The sequence below is a fragment of the Bombyx mori genome, chromosome 13, assembly GCF_030269925.1.
Source record: "Bombyx mori chromosome 13, ASM3026992v2".
In the NCBI taxonomy this organism is placed as follows: domain Eukaryota; kingdom Metazoa; phylum Arthropoda; class Insecta; order Lepidoptera; family Bombycidae; genus Bombyx; species Bombyx mori.
The window spans coordinates 1,352,848-1,373,390 of NC_085119.1; the positions used below are offsets into that span (position 1 = coordinate 1,352,848).

The 20,543-nt window shown below is 47.5% G+C and overlaps 1 protein-coding gene across 2 annotated transcripts; it reads right to left on the minus strand.

Annotated features, from left to right (window-relative positions):
* Window positions 1-9,368: 9,368 nt before the first annotated feature.
* On the minus strand, window positions 9,369-12,321 carry ae19 (alpha-esterase 19). 2 transcript variants are annotated; one of them, NM_001173335.1, is given in 3 exon segments: window positions 9,369-9,750; window positions 10,381-11,333; window positions 11,839-12,321. In NM_001173335.1, coding segments are annotated over 3 exon segments (1,347 nt in total). In that variant the 5' UTR covers window positions 12,028-12,321; the 3' UTR covers window positions 9,369-9,545.
* Window positions 12,322-20,543: the final 8,222 nt, after the last annotated feature.

Below are 20,543 nucleotides of genomic sequence, written 5' to 3' on the forward strand. Positions count from 1 at the left end.
CATATTTCCGTGGATTTGTCTGTTTGCTGAACTTGATTACACGATTTACCTTATATTAAAGTGATAATCTGAATTTGTGGAAAATAGCTGAAAAGAATAATATCAAAATAATTTGAAATTATATTTAGGAGGCTTGCTGGATTTGGGTGGTAGGTTGGCGTTCCAATATTGTTGTTTTTTTATGGCTTTGTAGTCGAAGAAAATACCCGTTTTTTAGAAATATTCAATCGGGTAAAATATCTTTAAGTTTCAGTAATAGTTAATAACTTCTACGACTTTTGTAAGCCGTTGACCGCAAGTTTCTGAATTCGATATTCCTATATGAAACGGGTTTTTTTTCCTAAAGAACGTAATGTTAAAGCTAGACACGTAACCGTGGAGATTTCACAGAGGATTCAGAATCAATTCCTTGCCGATTCGGAGTGGTCGATGCGCCATGAATAATACTTCTATCTCTGATAGCCGTTCGATTATTTAACTGAAGCAAGATTGGTTTACCGAATAATCGAGCTCAACGAAAATCGACCAAATTCACTTAATTGATTTGTTAGGCATTGAGCACGTGTCTTCAATATGACATCTGAATTCTTGGCGACGATGTATTTTTTTTTATTCTTTAGATGGGTGGACGAGCTCACGGCCCACCTGCTGTTAAGTGGTTACTGGAGTCTATATACATCTACAACGTAAATGCGCCACCCAACTTGAGATATAAGTTCTAAGGTCTCAGTATAGTTACAACGGCTGCCGCACCCTTCTAATCGAAACGCATTTCTGCTTGACGGCAGAAATAGGCAGGGTGGTGGTACCTACCCGTGTGGACTCACAAGAAGTGCTAACACCAGAAAAGTTAGTGCCCCAGTAACAGCAACAGAACATGAATGTTGCTTTCCATTTATGATGAAATAGAACTCAAACAATAGAGCCCTAAATTATTTTTCTTAGTGTATCAAAGTTACAATATGCACTGACGTAATTCCAGCGTATAGGACTTGTGAATTAATGGAATTGCTCCAATTGGTGGCGTGAATGGTAACCACCAAGCGCTCTGTAAACAGCTGGCGCGTGCTCAAGCATTGACTGTCGGAATTTCGACGGCAAATCAATGCTATTTCAATTAAGTTTAAGATCGTATTATAGATTCCAGTACAACTAAACTTTGAGCGCTATTATTTCAAAACAATATTGCAGAATATAAAATGTATCGGCGGAAATTTCTTAGATTTGTTGTTTTTAGAATAGAAATATCTTAAAGCAACTTGCGGCGTTGCGATAGGCATTAAACGACAGAGATCGTCACGTAACGAAATAACAGCTGGGCATTATGTTCGTGCCTCTTCAATTAGCCATTAACTATAGCTACAAAAAAACAAATTTGACCTTTAAATCAAACCACGCAACTGGTGGTAGGACCTCTTGTATTACTGGTGGTAGGACCTCTTGTATTACTGGTGGTATGACCTCTTGTGATTATTGGTGGTAGGACCTCTTGTGAGTCCGCGCGGGTAGGTACCACCACCCTGCCTATTTTTGCCGTGAAGCAGTAATGCGTTTCGGTTTGAAGGGCGGGGCAGCCGTTGTGACTATACTGAGACCTTAGAACTGATATCTCAAGGTGGGTGGTGCATTTACGTCGTAGATGTCTATTGGCACCAGTAACACCAGGTGGGCTGTGAGCTCGTCCACCCATCTAAGCAATAAAAAGAAGATGTGTGGTGTCGCGGGACACCGGATAGGAACGAAGTTCCTTATTACAAAAATATTAATTTTAAGTTCTATTCGAGGTAAAAAGAAAATAAAACTGGAGGTTTCGCAACAACCCACGGTCATTCGGTAACATACGAACTTATTGTGGGAACGCTCTGAGATCGTGATCAATGAATGATAAATAAATTTGTTATTTTTTGTACGTTATTACAAAGTTAAGTCGTACACTGTGTGCATTACTAATAAAAATCTTACGTTTCTGACATTTTTTCCCGGTTAGGTTACCCCTCTGCATCGTCCGATAACTTCGGCCAAAAAAAAAAAGAAACGTAAAGACTAAACTTTGATGCGCTATTTAGCTTAGACTTAAAATATGTATAAAATGCGGTCCCATAACACGAAAGCTAAAGATAAAATGAAAATATGGAACGGAGTTCGTTACTTTTAAAGCATAGAATAAAAAAAATTCGTTAAATTAGGATACGCAAAAAGCTTTTGAGCGAGTGATATTTGATAATCCGTATAAGGGGACTTCCACACGTCATGAGATACAAAGAGTATTTTGACTGGCGGGACATACCACTGCACATTTTCTTACTTCAGATTTGAGTTTTTTTTTTCTTTTGCCTGCCTAAGCTGATAGCCTTGAGAGGCTATATCAGCGGAACCTTAACAAGTAGGTGAGCTCACTGGGCTCAAACCTGACGACGTTGCTAGCACGAACTCTAGCAAGAGCCGTGCTTCGCAGAATCTACCACCGGATCGGAAACGCGACCCACTGGGAAGATCCGGCGAGAAACTCAGTGGGCTGTGTCTGAGGGTTAATTTACTCGTCGAGCTCTTCGTCGCAAGCGACGGGTTCGACGAGAACGATGACCAGTGCTTGAGGTACCTAGAAGCACCGTTGGTGGATCGGAAGGATCCGATATAAAGTGTTTGGGGCGACGTCGACTGCTTTCCATTCTGTCCGCAGGATCGGGAATGTAGTTACCGGCGGCCACGATGAGAGGGTTCTCGTGTCGTGCCGCTTTACCGAAGTGGAGATTTGAGAATAAATCGCATGGAATAGAAATCACAAATCATCTGCGAATATAAACGGTGCAGTGATAATATTATTTTTGGAGTATCAGGGCATAGTTGACCGATGTTATAAATCTATATATATTGTATATACCCAAAACAAATGAACTATGACCTTTTATGAACGACGTGTGAGCACATTATCATTGATGAAAATGAAAAGTTAGGTGTTAGAAATAGTTTTTTTTTAATCAAGTTTCCTCTTCTTCGTTATGTTATTAACGCGGTGTATGTCATATTTTATTGTCCACCAAGAAATCATCACGAGGACAATCACAAAAAAAAAGATTATTCAAAGGCATACTTACAAGCGATCTCTTCAGATTCGTTCAGCAAATACGGGAACTAAGTAATAGAGGAGTGTACACAATCAAATAATTGTCTCAATCTTAACAGTTCAATAAATACTCGTACAGGCCCCGCGAGTGACAGAAAATTCCTAGTCTCATTTGTTGGAGGCGGAGTGCAGTCCAAATGTTTGTTCGGCGTTAATTAAACCGATATTGCTTGCCCGGTTCGTACTCTCAAAAAACATACCCGGTTTTAGAAACATCACTAAATGAATAGCCACAAAAACGATACGTTTTTAGATTTTTATAAAATCAATGATATTTTTATGGCTTAGTGGGTGGAAGAGCTCACAGTCCACTTGGTATTAAGTGGTTATTAGAGCCCATAGACATCTATAACGTAAATGCGCCACCCACCTTGAGATATAAGTTCTAAGGTCTCAGTATAGTTACAACGGCTGCCCCACCTGTCAAACCGAAACTCATTACTGCTTCACGGCAGAAATAAGCGAGGCGGTGGTGCCTACCCATGCGGACTCACAAGAGGTCCTACCACCAGTAATGTCCTATCACCATACATTTACGGTACTTATTAACCCGGCTAGGTGGTGTGAAGACCTTCGAAGAGTTACCAGTAAGAGGTGGATGATTACCTGGTGTTATTGTGAAATTAATTTATTATCTTCAGCGCCTACTTGAATTTTGTCTAATCTATATATTAATACGTGAAGCAAAAACTTTGTACCCCTTTTTACGAAAATTGCGCGGACGGAGGAGTATGAAATTTCCACACACTTATAGAGAATATAGAGAAGCAGTGCACAATGCTAATATTTTTTTAAATAATGCATAAAAGATACATTAAATCAATAAAGAAAATCTTACACACACTACCATGTATTTGACACACACACACGCATGCATACTATTTCTTTACTGTCAAACTTTGTTATTGCTTAACGTGTGTGGTCAAATTGAGAATAGGTTAATATTGTTTATCTTTAATATTATTTGCCTATAGGGTAGTAGGCGAAATCTGTGATTACAGAAGTATTATTAATCTTTGACAATAGAACCTTAATAATGTTCAAACTTATAATTTCAATTAATTATAGTCGAGTTTCGATTACCGGGGGACCACTAGTTTTATTAAATGTTTGGCACTACAGTCCAGCGCTTGTTGAAGTTGAAGAACTAAAATTTTAAAGTAAACAAGATTAGCAGATTGCTGTCATTATTTTTTGATGTAACAACGTCTTATAATTCGATGGAGCCGGCTGCACGCACGAAAAAACATGACTCATGCGGCGTTACCTTGCTCTGAGGCGTTCTTATGACGTTGTCACGTTCAACTATCTTCCGTAAATCGACTTTACAGACGAACGATTTTTTACTGTAATTCTTCAAGAAAATGTCCAGGCACCCATCGATGTTCCACAGCACTGGTTATTGCCAGCCTTAAACTTCTATGGTTTATCGAGTTAATTAATTGTTTTATTATTTCGTTTGCCCTAACCGTACCCATCAAAAGAAGTAAACAATAATTATTATTTGCAAACATAAAACGGGCTAAGTTGATGTCGGTGTAACAATGGTGCTTCGCTTCGACACTCAACGGGAACGTATTATTTGTAACAATAACCCGTAGTATTCAAAGCTAAAAACCTGTAATTTCACTGTTTACGTTGCGCCTACAGCTTCAGACATAGTTTATTTTCATGACAATAAGTTCACTTTGTGTGTGTTTAAACACGAACTAGTGGTAGGACCTCTTGTGAGTCCGCACGGGTAGGTACCACCACCCCGCCTATTTGTGCCGTGAATCAGTAATGCGTTTCGGTTTGAAAGATGGGCCAGACGTTCTACTGTTAAAACTAAGATTTAGAACTCATATCTCAACGTCGGTGACGGCATTGACATGGTTGATGTCTATGTTCACATTTGTTAAGTACGTATTTTATTAGAAAAATTAGTACTTGCCAGCGGAATTGAACATTGGCAATGATGCATCGCTCGATACCAATGTACCACGCGTCTTATTCTTTATGCCACAAGGACTTCAGAAAATTTTGTCAGCGGTTCCCGTCATTGCGTGCCACGGATACGTTAAATGATTACGTCCTTTAATGTAAGCAATAAATACAAAAAGTTTTTTGACGTGACAACGTCTTATAATTCGATGGAGCCGGCTGCACGCACGAAAAAACATGAATCATGCGGCGTTACCTTGCTCTGAGGCGTTCCATTTAAGGCTTGAAGTGCAAGCGAGAGCGCGCAACGAGCGAAAAAGAGGCACAATCGGCCTCCGCGTTCGGCAGCGTTCGACATCTGTCTCTCTCCTACTTGAGTGAGCGATGCATCCGCGTGGACAGCTGCTATACAATAATACATTTACATGTTTTCGTCAAGTATGAAGCTCAGTGAAAAGTGAATGTGGTGTCAATTGTTTATAGCAACGATAATTGCGATAATTGAAAAATGAAACCATTCCATCAGTATTTTCTTATGACGTTGTCACGTTCAACTATCGTCAGTGAAACCGACTTTACAGACAACCGATTTTTTTAACCTAAGAATGCAAAAGAACTTACAGCTCTCTCCCGGAACCCGTATTGAAAAATATCCTAAATAAATTCAAACGAAACTTTTATGATTCCCAACAAAAGTCCATAAAGGCTAAACGTTAAAGTTCGAAAAGCTATAGATCTGAAAAGCTTTGACCGAGCATTATGGAAACTTACCGGGCTGACTGTCAATCTTTAACTAACAAAAGTCTCTTACAGCTTGGCTGATTTTTTTATTTGTATGCTTAAACTCCGACCACCAGATGATCTCAAAGTTTTTCAAGGTAAATTGTTCTCTCCAACGGATAACCTCTACATCTTCCTGTCTTTGTCTCGTTTAGAATCAGCACATCATATCCTCTTTTTCAATTCAAGCTTATCATACGTCACCTCCTCACTCACACTCTTCTAACACGTATTCTCTATCACACATCCCATTCAAGCCTTTTTAGAATGTCCCCTGCGATACCCGGACGCCCGCTCCAACGGATATCACAACTTGAATACCGCTCCTTTCTTAAGACACAGGATTGAGGTTCAACTATTATGGGATAATGGGATGGCTATTCCATTCTTCTAGCTAGAACATTATCTCACAATAGAAATAGGGGAATAACTGGTGTGCTCACAATACCAGCAGTTACATTATACGTTTTGTTCAACTCTACACGCATCTCATAATGGGCAATTGTAAAATTATTATACCAATTCTTTGGTATCATATGGAGCTTAAACGCTTGGCAGGTAATGGAAAACATTGAATTTTTTAAAGTTAGTATTTTTTTAAGTTACGCAAAAAACAATGTAGAACACATTTCTTAATTTAGGTTACACTTTCCAAAATATCCATTTTTCAGAGATGAATTAAGAATACTTTGAATTTTACGGCATTACATGGAATTAGATATTTCTAGGCAAACTTTATAATAATATAGAATGATTGATTAATGACAAATGATTTCTATATAAAAATATTTATCATATAGTTCTCCGATTATCTGCTGCATGTTGCCGGGAAGACTTAATGGAACCTTGAACGGTTTTTGGATTTGCCATAACGCCATCTTTCGCCAAATAGTTAAACGAATATCGAAGTATCTAGTAGCATCTAGAACGCTCGAGAAGTACAACGCCATCTATCGTCAGATAAATGAGAATTTTATAGTGTTCTGTGTATGTTCTAAGTGATAAATACAGTTTTAAGTTGTACTTTGGTGGAACATTTATTTATCCCGAACCCCAGCGCGTAACATTATTATTAATGTTTGTTCTACCGATTAATATATTGACTGCGTACATCTCACAATACCCTCTCCACATTTATTTAGTTTGATGAGAAACAAGATGGCCGACCATTAATTTTAAATGACTATCTCTCCATTAAAACGGAAAGACACGGAGTACACAAAATAATTAATTACACCTTGAAGATTACAAATTCAGTGATATTACAAAGGTTTATTGCTAATTCTGAACGTTTTCTTAAAGGGTTATTAAGGTACAGGTATTGGTACGACTTCAAGATTTTATGGTACCTATTTAACATTTTATTTTATTAGTGCATTGTAGGAATTTTAATCGAGTTATCTTTGTTTTTGTTTATTACACTTCCTGCACATTGATGTATATATTATTATATTGACGAACTTCATGCATAAGGCATTCTCTATAAGTCCACGAAAGTGATGCTGAAAAGCACGTAAAATTACACACCATGTCGTAGACGGAAATATTCTGAATTGCATATTTCACAAGATATGACGCTGGCAAGGAATCGAGCCAGGATTCCCTGGTAATTGTAAAAGCCCATAAGTATTTCTTCTTAAATTAAAGCTACTATAATTATTTATCTAGTAATATTGATACGTTGGTTGACTCCAGTATAGTTTAACAGCACCATACCCGATCCTGTAGACCGAATGGTAAACAGTCGACGTCGCCCAAAGCACGTCATTGCGGATCCTCCCGATCTATTAACGATGGATTTAGGCACCACAAGCACCGGTTACCGTCTTCGTCAAACCCGTCGCTTGCAACGAAGGGCTCGACGAGCGAATGCACCCATAGACACAATCCACTGAGTTTCTCGCAGGATCTTCTCACTGGGTCGCGTTTCCGATCCGGTAGTAGATTCTGCGAAGCACTGCTCTTGCTAGGGCCAGTGTTAGCAACACTCCGGTTTGAGCCCCGTGAGCTCACCTATACACGTTAAGGTGAAGCTGAAATAGCCTCTCAAGGCTATCAGCATAGGTAGGAAAAAAAATTAACAGCACTTCATATAAGTGGTCGTATTAAGATGTAATGTTAAATTTTTTAAGATTTTAGCACAAAATAAAAATGTATTACGGTAAAAAGTTTGAGAGGATTAAAACTTCCCCAAATTGGATGCCATTTTAACGCGCCCCCCAAAACACAAGCCGCTTAATAATTAAGTATCAATTTTAACTTTGGACATCCAACTTTTCTTGGGCCCAGTAAATAAAAATCACAGACCGACCCTAGAATGATTAGAGTGAAATGTTCCTGACATTGATTTCCTAAAATTTAATATTATCTAAAAGATAAGAAGCACGGTGTACCCGTTTCGAGCGATTTGGATAAACTCCAAGTTTCGGGAGGGAATCTGTTTATTTTATTTTGGCACGAGGGAAGTGGTCTTTATATTTTCGTCTTAATAAATGAATACGTGCCCAATAAGTGTTTACGCAAAAATATAAATTGCGTAATTACTGGTGGTACCTCTTGTGAGTCCGCGTGGGTGGGTACCACCACCCCGCGTATTTGCCGTGAAGCAGTAATTCGTTTCGGTTTGAAGGGTGGGGCAGCCGTTGCTACTACACTGAGATCTTAGAACTTATATCTCAAGGTGGGTGGCGCATTTACGTTGTAGATGTCCATGGGCTCCAGTAACCACTTAACGCCAGGTGGGCTGTGAGCTCGTCCACCCATCGAAGCAATAAAAAAAAAAAAAAGGTAGCTGATGATATAAGGAGTATCTTAGGCTACTTTTCTTGAGACTAGCCTCGCCCAGCGGCGTCACCCGCGGTACGACCATAGCCGCGGGTAACATTGCGGGACTCAGCTAGTATGAAATAAAATACTACCAGTCGTAGAGCGTCTATGGTTTCTATACATAGCCGAAATAGGTGACAGAATAAAGAACAACGTAGCTGTTTGTGTATAGATTCGAACTTGTAACCTCCCCTGTATAAGTAGAGGCATGCTCGAGAAGCCTCATAAAATATTATTCATATAAACAATAGATTTTCCCATTTGAAACCGCGGAAAATGAGAGCGGGAGATGAAAAACAGTTATGACGTAACCGCCATTCTACTCATAAGTCGTCAAGATGAATAGAATGTCACAGGTTTTTTACGAAGTACCCACAGTGCAGAGTTACGAAAGTGCGCAGAGCCGACGCCCGCCACAAAAACACGATTAATGATGTATAAATTCTATTTTATTAATTATGTTTATGATGTTTTATGATGTTTCTCGCGAGTGTCTTTGGAGTTTAGATTTTCTACATAGACACCATATTATATTACATCCATTTGTTACATTACATTTATGATTTATAAACACACTCTTAAACACGAGAGAGAACGATAGAAGAACTAAACAGTAAAAAATATATATGTTTAAATGGAAATGCCGCGTGTATAGTATGATAAGATACGATAGTTCCATCAAATGATATCTGCACAAGGCAAGAGAAGATGGGACATAATATAAGAGATAAGGTCGATAAAGATAGTCAATCTAAAGCGTGGTGAAGTTTATAAAGACCACAATCTAAGACTACCTATTTGATAGCATGCAATTTCGATATTTAAATCTTATACAATCAAAAACAGCTGGATTACAAAAAATTAAAGCATATTTTATAATATTATACAAATATTAAAAAGAATCTTCGTTGCTCTCATCGTAGTACTTTTGTTTCTTTTCATTCAGTTTGTAGAATAAATCCCATAGAGTCATCCTTTCTTTGTAAGGTCGATTGCCTAAAGTAAGCACCGAATCAATTTTCAAATAGTTATAGCTGTCCTTCGTTATTGGATCCCATTTGATTGGTAATAGCTCAGTGGTTTCTGGAGTGGGGTCGCTGAAAAAATAAGTTGAATATTAAGTTTCTGTTAATTAACTGATTTTGATACTTGTGAAAAAATTTTATTTTGGTGTTTTAGTGCCGCCACACACAGAACATGAAACAATCATGAAACAGAAAATCGAAGTCTCGAAGATATGTTATGACTGAATTTAGATGGTGACATTCATATTTTAGATGTATGACGTATTTATAAATTCTGAAACCAGTTCTAATAAAGAAACGGAATTGAGGTAACGTGTATTCAACGATCACGTGTATTTTCAGTGGGGGAAACTTCTGCGGCAATACTTTATCGAGTATCTCAGATTTAAGTTAATAGAGAGCACTACATACCCGAATTTGGCGAAGTTTGTCCACATTGTGGTCATTCGATCAACCATAAGCTGATCTTCAGGGCTGGTCTTATTAGATAAACTCTTAATAGAAAATATATATCCAAGCTCATCAGCATGTGCAACCCCAGGTGCATTAATACCACGACTCACTTTTACCAAATTCCTCCCACCGTCATAAGAGAACATGTAATAGTAAATATTACGAGCATGTCCTTCAATAAATTTATTGATAGTCCTTTGAATGGGATGAATGTAAACAAAATCTGAATCATAATTAATTATCTCCCACCTTTTTTCTTCAGTAATCGGATCATCTCCGATGTAAAATTGCCGAACGTACTGAGTCATTTCCTCCAAAGTGTCGCTATCGAAGTTAAAGGTTTTGTTTAAGTATGTGGTGAAAATGTCCAAAGACGCAAAATGCTGGGCATCGCCAAGCACATGCGTTATCATTAATTCATGATCATTAAAACCTATCAGCACAGGTATGTTGGCTACCTTTGGTATTTTTGCATTTGCCCAACGTTTTGTTATGAAAGAATCAACTTGTTCAAACGGATTTTCAGCACAAGGCTTAAACTCGATACCTAGACTTGATGCCGCTGTAATTACTGATTCTGTGCTAGCTGATGACAAAAATGTTAGTGCCTCTTCAATATTGTCAGTTGTATGACCCAGGCGATCGGCAATTTTCAATGGAGCAGATTTATCAGGTTCGATCAGTACCGTTCGCGCTTCAGCGCTACCGCTTTGTAAAATCACTCTGTTGTACAAAATTTCGGCTTGAGATAGTAAATGTAGCTCCACGGAATGTCCACCTGCACTTTCGCCAAATATTGTTATTTTATTAGCGTCCCCTCCGAAGGCTTCAATGTTTTCATTAATCCATCTTAAAGCCATTAATTGGTCCTTCAGACCTTGATTGCCTGCCACCTCTGGATGATCCAGGCACATAAAACCATAAGGCCCAAGACGATAATACACCGTAACAAGTATAACATCATATCTGATGAGAAACTCGGGGCCAGCACTGTCCCTGCTGCCGGACCCACTTGAAAATGCACCACCATGAATCCAAACCATAACGGGTAATTTATTCTGAGACGTTGCGTTTGTGGGCACGTAAATGTTAAGGCTGAGGCAGTCCAAAGATTGGTTTGATGATGTGCTCGCTTGTGGGCATCTTGGGGATTCTTGGAAGGCTTCAAATGTGTCTAGGAAACTTGGGTATGGGATGGACACCTGCAAAAAGTAATATTTTCAAATGCCAATGCTACTTCACGACGGAAGAAGAATGCAGTGCAATAAAACTAAATAGCCCCAGAATTCATGATTGTTTCATTTTAGTTCATTGTATATTTCTGTGATTCCGCTCATATGCTTCATTGATATTTTGATATGTACCGGTTACATTGTACCTAACTTTTTTGGGCAGCTGGAAAATTTCCCACAAGATCCACACACGTACGAGATGCGCGGCTTATATGAGTCTCCCGAAGCGACTTACTAAATAACTTCCCTATAATTTCAGTCGAACATGCAAATCTGGCTGGTATATACTACATACTTTTTTATCTAGAGGTAAGACAGAAGTGAAAAAATTCCGTTTTGGGGCAAGGACTGGCGGAACGGAAGGCCACAACTCTAAAGTATGGCTATTTATTATAATGCATTCATATTTGCATAGTTTGACCACAGCGTTAGCCACTACTAGTAACTTGTGTGATATTTGGAAAAAAAAACTTACCCCAAATGGATTACTCCTGTTTACTTTCGCGTATGGTACACCCAAAAATAAAGAAAAATCATTATTATCCGATCTTAATCCTTTGATCAATCCGACTTTAGTTTCGACCAAAGGATCGATCCTAGATATAGCGTCAATGTTATTTATTAGCGTCAACGTTAAAATCACTATTGGGAATGTAACTGCCATTGGAAAAAATTCAGACACGCTACAAAAGGAAATAATTTTCAATAGGAAGACCTTGGTTCACCAGAAACTTCATACGAATTAAATTGATTTTTCGCCCAGATTTTTTCTAACGCGTAATTAACACAGATGTTACATTAAATGCAAATGAGACTTTACATGTCTTTGGAAATGTAAACTAATTTAAAATATTAACAACCAAATATGTTGAATAAATTGGCGATAAGAGGAAAAGAAATAAAATATAAATGTACGCCACGACGAGTCACTCATAAAATTATACCAAAGAATAAAACTGAGTGTTTTTCACATTGTTTATATTGTATTGTTGGTTTTCGATAACGAATTAACATTCCGCGATATCTCTTTATTATTTATTACACATAATTTACACTAATTGCTTTTTTTCAAATATTTTAGGTCCCCTCATTTTAATGCGCAAGTTGGATTTTAATCGGGTGAATTGCAATTGTCTAAAATCATGTCAATTGGTGCTGAGGAGTATACCTTGGCCTTTCATGGATTTTGTGATGCTCCGCGACTTCTTTGAAGATAATTATCTCTGTGGAGTTAATTTCGATCGATATTTTTCTTGTTATTGATTATTGATCACGTACGCTTAATGACAATCGATACACTGGTATTAAGCCATTTTGATTTTATTTTTCTGCCACAGAAAAAACAATACTGCACGTTCTCGCAATCAGTGATAAAGAAAATATCGACTTAAGATAATTTTTAATGGAGCCGGAGGTGGGTGGCGCATTTACGTTGTGGATGTCTATGGGCTCCAGTAACCACTTAACACCAGGTGGGCTGTGAGCTCGTCCACTCATCTAAGCCGTAAAAATAAAACATACAGCCAAAATCCGTGCGCTTTGAAGTTTCGTGGGACGACGCTTGTCTAACCGTGGACGCCAGGGGGCTGATAGAATAGAATACTAGTAATATTATGGTTCTTGGACGTGTACATATTTAAGGGTGGCAAACAAAGGAGAGTACTCACAAAAATCTATGAGCCGTATGCTCGTCTGCCTACGAGGGCAATAAAAAAAACAACAATGATTAAGTATTATAATATATCTTATTATATCGTATTGTAATATATCTAATACTATGCAGTCATTATTTCATTGAAACTGAAACATCGTATACTAGAGACCTTTAACCACTGAGCACAAGAACCCACCTTGTACTTAACACCAGGTGGGTCCTGAATACGTACATCCACATAAGCAATAAATAAATAAACTACACTCACTTTCTGATTCAAGTACTATCTAATCTATCTATTCTAAGTACACCAGATATTATGTCAACAATGACGATAAAGTTGACACTTAAATTTTACAGATATATAATTACCTAGGTAGTGGCAGTGCGGGGTATAATTAAAAAAATTTATTTAAAAGTTGAAATATAGGAAACAAAAAATTAGTGTTTTGATTATATTCAGATTGAGCGACCTTGGATACTTTCGAAAAAAAAACTGTATTTAGATATAATAGCAGGCTTTTCTATTATCCCGAGGGACCTGGGCGGGCCCCCCGGCGCGCACTCTGCGTGGCCGGGGGCTCCGTCTGTGGGGGAGTTTTGCTGGACTTCCACCGGGCGCGTCCGTAGGTGGCGGATAACGGGATCCTCTGGGAACAGTCCCACTCCCAGGGGTATCGTCCGATCTTTTTCGTTGCAAGGATTCTTAGGTGTTAGGGAGGTAGGTTAGGTGTAGGTGTAGGGTAGCCTAGTTAGGCTTTGCAACGAAAGAGATCGGATGACGCGGACCAAAACCAGCAGGGGGAGTTGCGGGCTCTCCACGCCCTTCACTCGCTGAAGGGTGTTCCTCCTGGAGACGCTCGGGCTCCCTCTCTTGTCCCCTTTCTTCCCCCTTTTTGTTTTTCGGGTCACGTCCGACCCGTTTCGGACGTAGCCCATGGGTGACGGTGGGCCACTTTTGGTCTGCCTTTTGATGGAGTAGTGAGCCGGCGTTGCTTATGCATCTTCCGGCCGCTGGTCGCCATGTCCCCGGCTTCGGCTACAGGGGCACGCCCTCCAGAGGGGGGCACCGGTATACCGGCGTGGCTTCGTCGTTGTTGCTCTTTTGAGCGTCGGGCGGTGGTCTGTCGTGTTGCTCGTTGCACTCGGCGGGCCGCCGGCCAACCCGTAATCCTCACCGCGTGGGGGACGGGGGCCGCTGCCGCGAGGCACGGGGCCGCGAGGACGTAAACCTCTTTAAAAAATGCCCCAATCCTAAGCTCTGGTGCCCGGCGATGGGATGAATGGCTGGAGGGAGTCCAGTCCCGAGGGTACCAACCAGACCCCAGGGGACCGACCCCTGGTTAATAAAAAAGGAAAACAATGAAATATGGCACTTGTTAAAAAATTATTACCCCAGGAGGGTACCTCCCGCTCCGCGGGAGGAGAATCCCTCCGTGCGGTCGAGGAATCGGCCGCACGCTGCCCCACCGTTTCTGGGGGGGGCAAACAATGCCACGATGAAGGGGGCGACAGCACGGGTCGCGTAAGGGATCGAGTTCCCACCGTGCTCCTCGAACGATGCGACAGCCTGTTCTCGCTTCACTCGGCGCGAAGCTCCGCGAGGGGCGACGCGTCCAGTGGGAGGGAGACGCCAGTGCTGTTCGCAGACAGCGCGCAAAAGCGGACTCGGCGGAAGCGGAAGTCGGCTCGACGGCCGGCGTCCTCCGCTCCGTCTGACTCGTCCGAGGGTGAGCCTGCCAGCGCCAAATATATGGCGTTGGCGGAAGGGCCGGCGACTGCTGCGGCGTCGCCCGCCACTGATTTAGAGACTCGTTCGTCTCGCGGACTGGCTGCTGCCTCCTCGGCGCAAACCAGGGCCGCCCGCCGTGAGGCCAACGAACCTATAAAAAACGGAGAGGTTGAGCATCTGGAGCGCTCCCTTACCGAGGTGGGTCCCTCCGACCCCCTCAGAACATGTGATATCGCCCAGAAATTAGTGGCTGCGGTAGTGAAGAAGTCGGCCAAGGGCCTAAAGGGCGACTGCGTGCGGGCCCTAAAATCGGCTACCTCCTCCCTGGAGGAGCAAATGGCAATTGCAGTAAGCCGCACCACGAATGATGAAACGGTGGGTCTACGAAAAACAGTGGACCTGCTGCACGCCCGACTGGCCCAAATCAGTGCCGAAAACGATCGCCTTCGGCAGGAGAACGGGCAGATGAAGGTCGACATGGCTGAGATGCGCACGCTCGTGAACGACTTAGTCGAGAAGCAGTGCAACTCGGCCCCTGCATCTACTCCGCTCGAGACAGAAGAGGCCAACGAGGCCGAGGAGTTGAGGCGGCGGCTCCTAATACAGGAGGCACGCAGCTCGAACGTGGAGCGTGCGAGACCGCCCCTCGCTCACGAGAGAAAGGGAGAAGCACCAACACCGGCACCCCGCAGGATCATGAAGACGACCGCCAGCTCTAACGCGGTATCAAGGGCCACCAAAACATATGGCGGCCCCAAAACCAAAATGGGCGTAACTCCTGCGGCACGTCCCGCCGCGATTGCTGCTGCGAGGGCAACAACGTCCGCCCCTCCGAAGACACCGGCGTCTGCTCCTGCCCCTACCCAGCCTGTGAAGGCGGGGCCTGGCAGGAGCCGGACTAAGAAAAATAGGAGCGTCAACGCCGCAAAACCGGCCCCGACCCCCCAGCCCCGCCCACTGCCCCCTGCCCCGGCCAATATGGAAGAGGCCTGGACGACGGTAGTGCGGCGTGGGCCTAGGAAAGTGGCGGCGCCTGCTGCGCCGCGTCCCAAGCCCGCCCCTACGGCCACCGCTCCCCGCCAAGAGGGTCGAGCGGAGCCGAGGGGCCAAAAAGGAAGAAGAGGAGCACGCAGAAAGCCGCGCGCCCCGCGGTCGGCTGCAGTGGTATTGGAGCTGCTGCCGGCCGCCAAAGAAAAGGGCATCACGTACCACGACGTGATGACCCAGGCGCGCGGCGGCGTAAATGTGGACGCCCTCGGCGTGGAGGGTGGCGTCAAGGTCCGGCAGACGGCCAACGGGGCTCGTCTTTTGGAGTGCCCCGGCGAAAACACGAACGCCGCGGCCGAAAAACTGGCGGCCCGGCTTCGAGAAATTCTGCCGGACCCCGAGATGGTGCGCATCGCGCGGCCCGTGAAGATGGGAGAAGTTAAAATCACGGGCCTCGACGAGTGCGCCACAAAGGAGGAGGTCGCCGCAGCCATTGCGTCGCAGGGCAACTGCGCCCTCGCCGACGTCAAAGTCGGAGAGCTCCGGGTGACATATTCCGGAACCCGGACGGCGTGGGCGCGTTGCCCGATTGCAACGGCGACCCTCCTGGCCACCCCTCCACAGGGGCGGCCTTCCGACAGCCCAGGAAGGCTGCGCGTGGGCTGGGTAGTGGCCCACGTGCAGCTGCAGGATGCCAGGCCGTGGCGTTGTCTTCGGTGCTTCGGCACCGGCCACGGCCTCGCCAAGTGCCCCTCGACCGTGGACCGCAGCGGCTTGTGTTTCCGCTGCGGCCAACCGGGGCACAAGGCAGCCTCCTGTACCACAGCCGCGCCGCACTGCGTCTTGTGCGACGCGGCCAAAAGGAAGGCCGACCACCGGGCCGGGGGCCCGGCGTGTAAATCCGCCCCCTCCTCTACAAAAACGAGGAGGGGCGGAAAGAAAAAGAAGCCGGCTGCAAAAAGGGCAGCCGGTGAGTCAGCTCCCGCCGCGGCACCAGAGCAGCCGCAGGGCGGGACAGACGAGGGAGCGATGGACGTAGCCCCGTAATGGGTTGCGTCCATCGCTTCCTCCAATGTAATTTGAACCACTCCGCCAGGGCACAGGATCTCCTCGTCCACACCATGGCGGAGTGGTCAATCGATGTTGCTGTCGCTGCGGAGCCGTATTTCGTCCCCACCGACCAGGACTGCTGGATGGGGGACGTCGACGGCTCCGTGGCCATTGTGTTGAGACAGTCCGCGGCGTTACCCCCCTTGGATATGGTGGCCAGGGGACCCGGGTACGTCGCGGCTAGGATCGACGGGACCGTCGTGATCGGGGCGTACTTTTCTCCGAACAGGAGCCTCGCCGAATTCGAACGGTTTCTGGGCGGGCTCGAGGCGCTTTTACACCGCCTCGGGTCCCGCCCTGTCATCGTCGCGGGGGACTTCAATGCCAAGTGCACGGCTTGGGGTTCCCCCCGCACGGATGCGCGAGGCGAGGCCCTTTCGGAGTGGGCGATCGCGATCGGCCTCTGTCTCCTAAACAGAGGCACGGTCGCGACTTGCGTGCGGTGGAACGGGCAATCTCACGTGGACGTTACGTTCGCGTCCCCGTCCGCCGTGCGCCGCACCCGCGGCTGGCGCGTACTCGAGGGGGCGGAGACGCTCTCGGACCACAGGTACGTCCGATTCGAGCTCTCCGCCTCCTCCTTGTCGTCGTCGTCAGCCGCGGGCGCCCGCGGTGAGGAAGAGCTCCCGCAAGGTGCGCCCCGTTCGTTCCCCAGGTGGGCCTTGAAACGAATGAACAAGGAGTTGCTGATGGAGGCGGCCGCTGTTGCTGCGTGGGCGCCAAAACCCGCGCGGCTCGCGGACGTGGATGCGGAGGTCGACTGGTTCCGGGGCACCATGGCAAACATTTGTGATGCCGCCATGCCCCGGGTCGGCCCCCGAGCACCACGTGGGGGTGCATTCTGGTGGTCGCCCGAGATCGCAAGACTCCGAGAGGAGTGCGTGAGGGCGCGCCGCCGGAGCGCACGCCACCGCCGCCGCCGTAGTCGCGACGCAACGTTCGCGGAGACGGCGGCCCGGCTGCACGCTGACTGTCGTCAAAAGCAGACGGCGTTGCAGCTGGCCATCGGCGAGGCCAAGAAGCAGAGCATGAAGACTCTCCTGGAGTCGCTCGACGAAGATCCCTGGGGGCGCCCATACAAGATGGTTCGCAGGAAACTGCAGCCGTGGGCGCTCCCGGTGACCGAGCGGCTCCAGCCTCGGCAGCTGCGGGAAATAGTTTCCGCGCTTTTCCCGCCAGCAGCGGGGGGAGACTTTGAGCCCCCCCAGATGGACGCCACGTGGGGCACGCCTCCGCGTCGCCCCAGCGTTCCCGCTGCCGAGGAGCCCCCTCCCCCTATCACGGGGGCGGAGATCCATGCGGCCGTGTCCAAAATGAGAGCGAAGGACACGGCCCCCGGCCCTGACGGCGTTCACGGCCGGGTCTGGAGCTTGGCCTTCGAGGCCCTAGGGGACCGGCTCGGGGGGCTTTTCGAAGCGTGCCTCGAGTCGGGACGGTTCCCGTCGAAATGGAAGACGGGCAGACTGGTCCTTCTGCGGAAGGACGGGCGCCCCGCGGACTCACCCGCGGGCTATCGCCCCATCGTGTTGCTGGACGAAGCGGGCAAGATGCTCGAGAGGATCGTCGCGGCCCGCATCGTCCGGCACCTGACCGAGACGGGTCCCGATCTTTCGGCGGAGCAATACGGCTTCAGAGAGGGCCGCTCGACTATCGACGCAATTCTGCGCGTGCGGGCCCTCTCCGACGAAGCCGTATCCCGGGGCGGGGTGGCGATGGCGCTATCCTTAGATGTAAGGAACGCCTTCAACACCCTGCCCTGGTCGGTGATTGCGGGGGCGCTGGAGTATCACGGCGTCCCCGCATACCTCCGCCGACTGATTGGCTCCTACCTCGAGGGCAGGTCGATCCAGTGCATCGGACACGGTGGGACGATGTACCGCTTCCCCGTCGAGCGCGGTGTTCCGCAGGGGTCTGTCCTGGGCCCCCTGCTGTGGAACATCGGCTACGACTGGGTCCTGCGGGGCGTCATTCGGGGTCCCCTCCCCGGGCTGAGCGTAATATGTTACGCCGACGACACGTTGGTCGTGGCTCCGGGGAGGGACTACCGGGAGTCTGCCCGTCTGGCGTGCGCAGGCGTGGCACACGTCGTCACTAGGATCCGACGGTTGGGGCTCGAGGTGGCGCTCGATAAAACCCAGGCCCTGCTTTTTCACGGGCCGGGACGAGCGCCGCCTGTGGGTGCCCACCTCGTGATCGGAGGCGTCCGCGTCGGGGTTGGGGTGACCGGTCTTCGGTACCTCGGCCTCGAACTGGATAGTCGGTGGAACTTCCGCGCTCACTTTGAGAAGTTGGGCCCTCGACTGATGGCGACGGCCGGCTCTCTGAGCCGGCTGCTTCCAAACGTCGGGGGTCCCGATCAGGTGGCGCGCCGCCTCTACATGGGGGTGGTGCGGTCGATGGCACTATACGGGGCTCCCGTATGGTGCCGCGCCCTGACCCGCAAGAACGTCGCGGCTCTGCGACGTCCGCAGCGTGCGATCGCGGTCAGGGCGATCCGAGGATACCGCACCGTCTCCTTCGAGGCGGCGTGCTTGCTCGCCGGGGCGCCACCCTGGGACCTGGAGGCGGAGGCGCTCGCTGCCGATTACAGGTGGCGTAGCGACCTCCGCTCTAGGGGGGAAGGGCGCCCCGGCGAAGGTGTAGTTCGAGCGCGGAGGCTCCACTCTCGGCGGTCCGTGCTGGAGGCGTGGTCTCGCCGCTTGGCGGACCCGTCGGCCGGCCTCCGAACCGTCGAGGCGGTCCGCCCGGTTCTCGCGGACTGGGTGGGCCGCGACCGCGGATGCCTCACCTTCCGGCTAACGCAGATGCTTACCGGCCATGGTTGTTTCGGCCGGTACTTGCACAAGATAGCCGGAAGGGAACCGACGGCGCAGTGCCACCACTGCGCGGACCGCGACGAGGAAGACACAGCGGAACACACGCTGGCGCGTTGCTCTGGATTCGACGAGCAACGCGCCGCCCTCGTCGCGGTCATTGGAGAGGACCTCTCGCTGCCGCGCGTCGTGGCTACGATGCTCGGCAGCGACGCGTCCTGGAAGGCGATGCTCGACTTCTGCGAGTCCACCATATCGCAGAAGGAGGCGGCGGAGCGAGAGAGGGAGAGCTCTTCCCTTTCCGCACCGATCCGTCGCCGTCGAGCCGGGGGCCGGAGGCGGGAATACGCCCGTACGTCCCGGCCCCTGTAGGTGGCGGCCTCCCCCCGGTGAAGGTCAAGGGGCGACCTGAGGGGGTGAGGCCGCGCGGCGCGCTACCAGCACTCTAGCGCGCTGCCGTGGAGTGAATAGAGCGACCGGTCGACGGTGTATCGCGTCCCGACCCGGCAGGCTGGTTCTGGTCCAGCGGGGTATTCCGGGACACCAGCGGCACCGTCTGGGCGGCCCGACGGGCTGCCGTACCGAGACGGCCGACGTTTCAGAGCCTTCGATTCGCCTCGAAGGCTCCGTCGGCTGGGCGTCCTTGGGGTGAGCCGCGCCGTCTGGTTGTAGTGTTGACCGCGGTAGCCCCCCTACCTCATCCGGGTTCTGACCTCGGAGGGGATCGGACGTCGGGTGTAAGAGTGCAGAGGAGTCGTTTAGTGGGTGGGCTCTAAAATCCTTGGGCCCGCGGTCTGCTCACAACACCATGCAGATCGTTGAGTCTCACATACCCCGCGCGCCCCTTTTGCGCGGGGACCTCGTAGGAGGTTCGGCCCTCTACC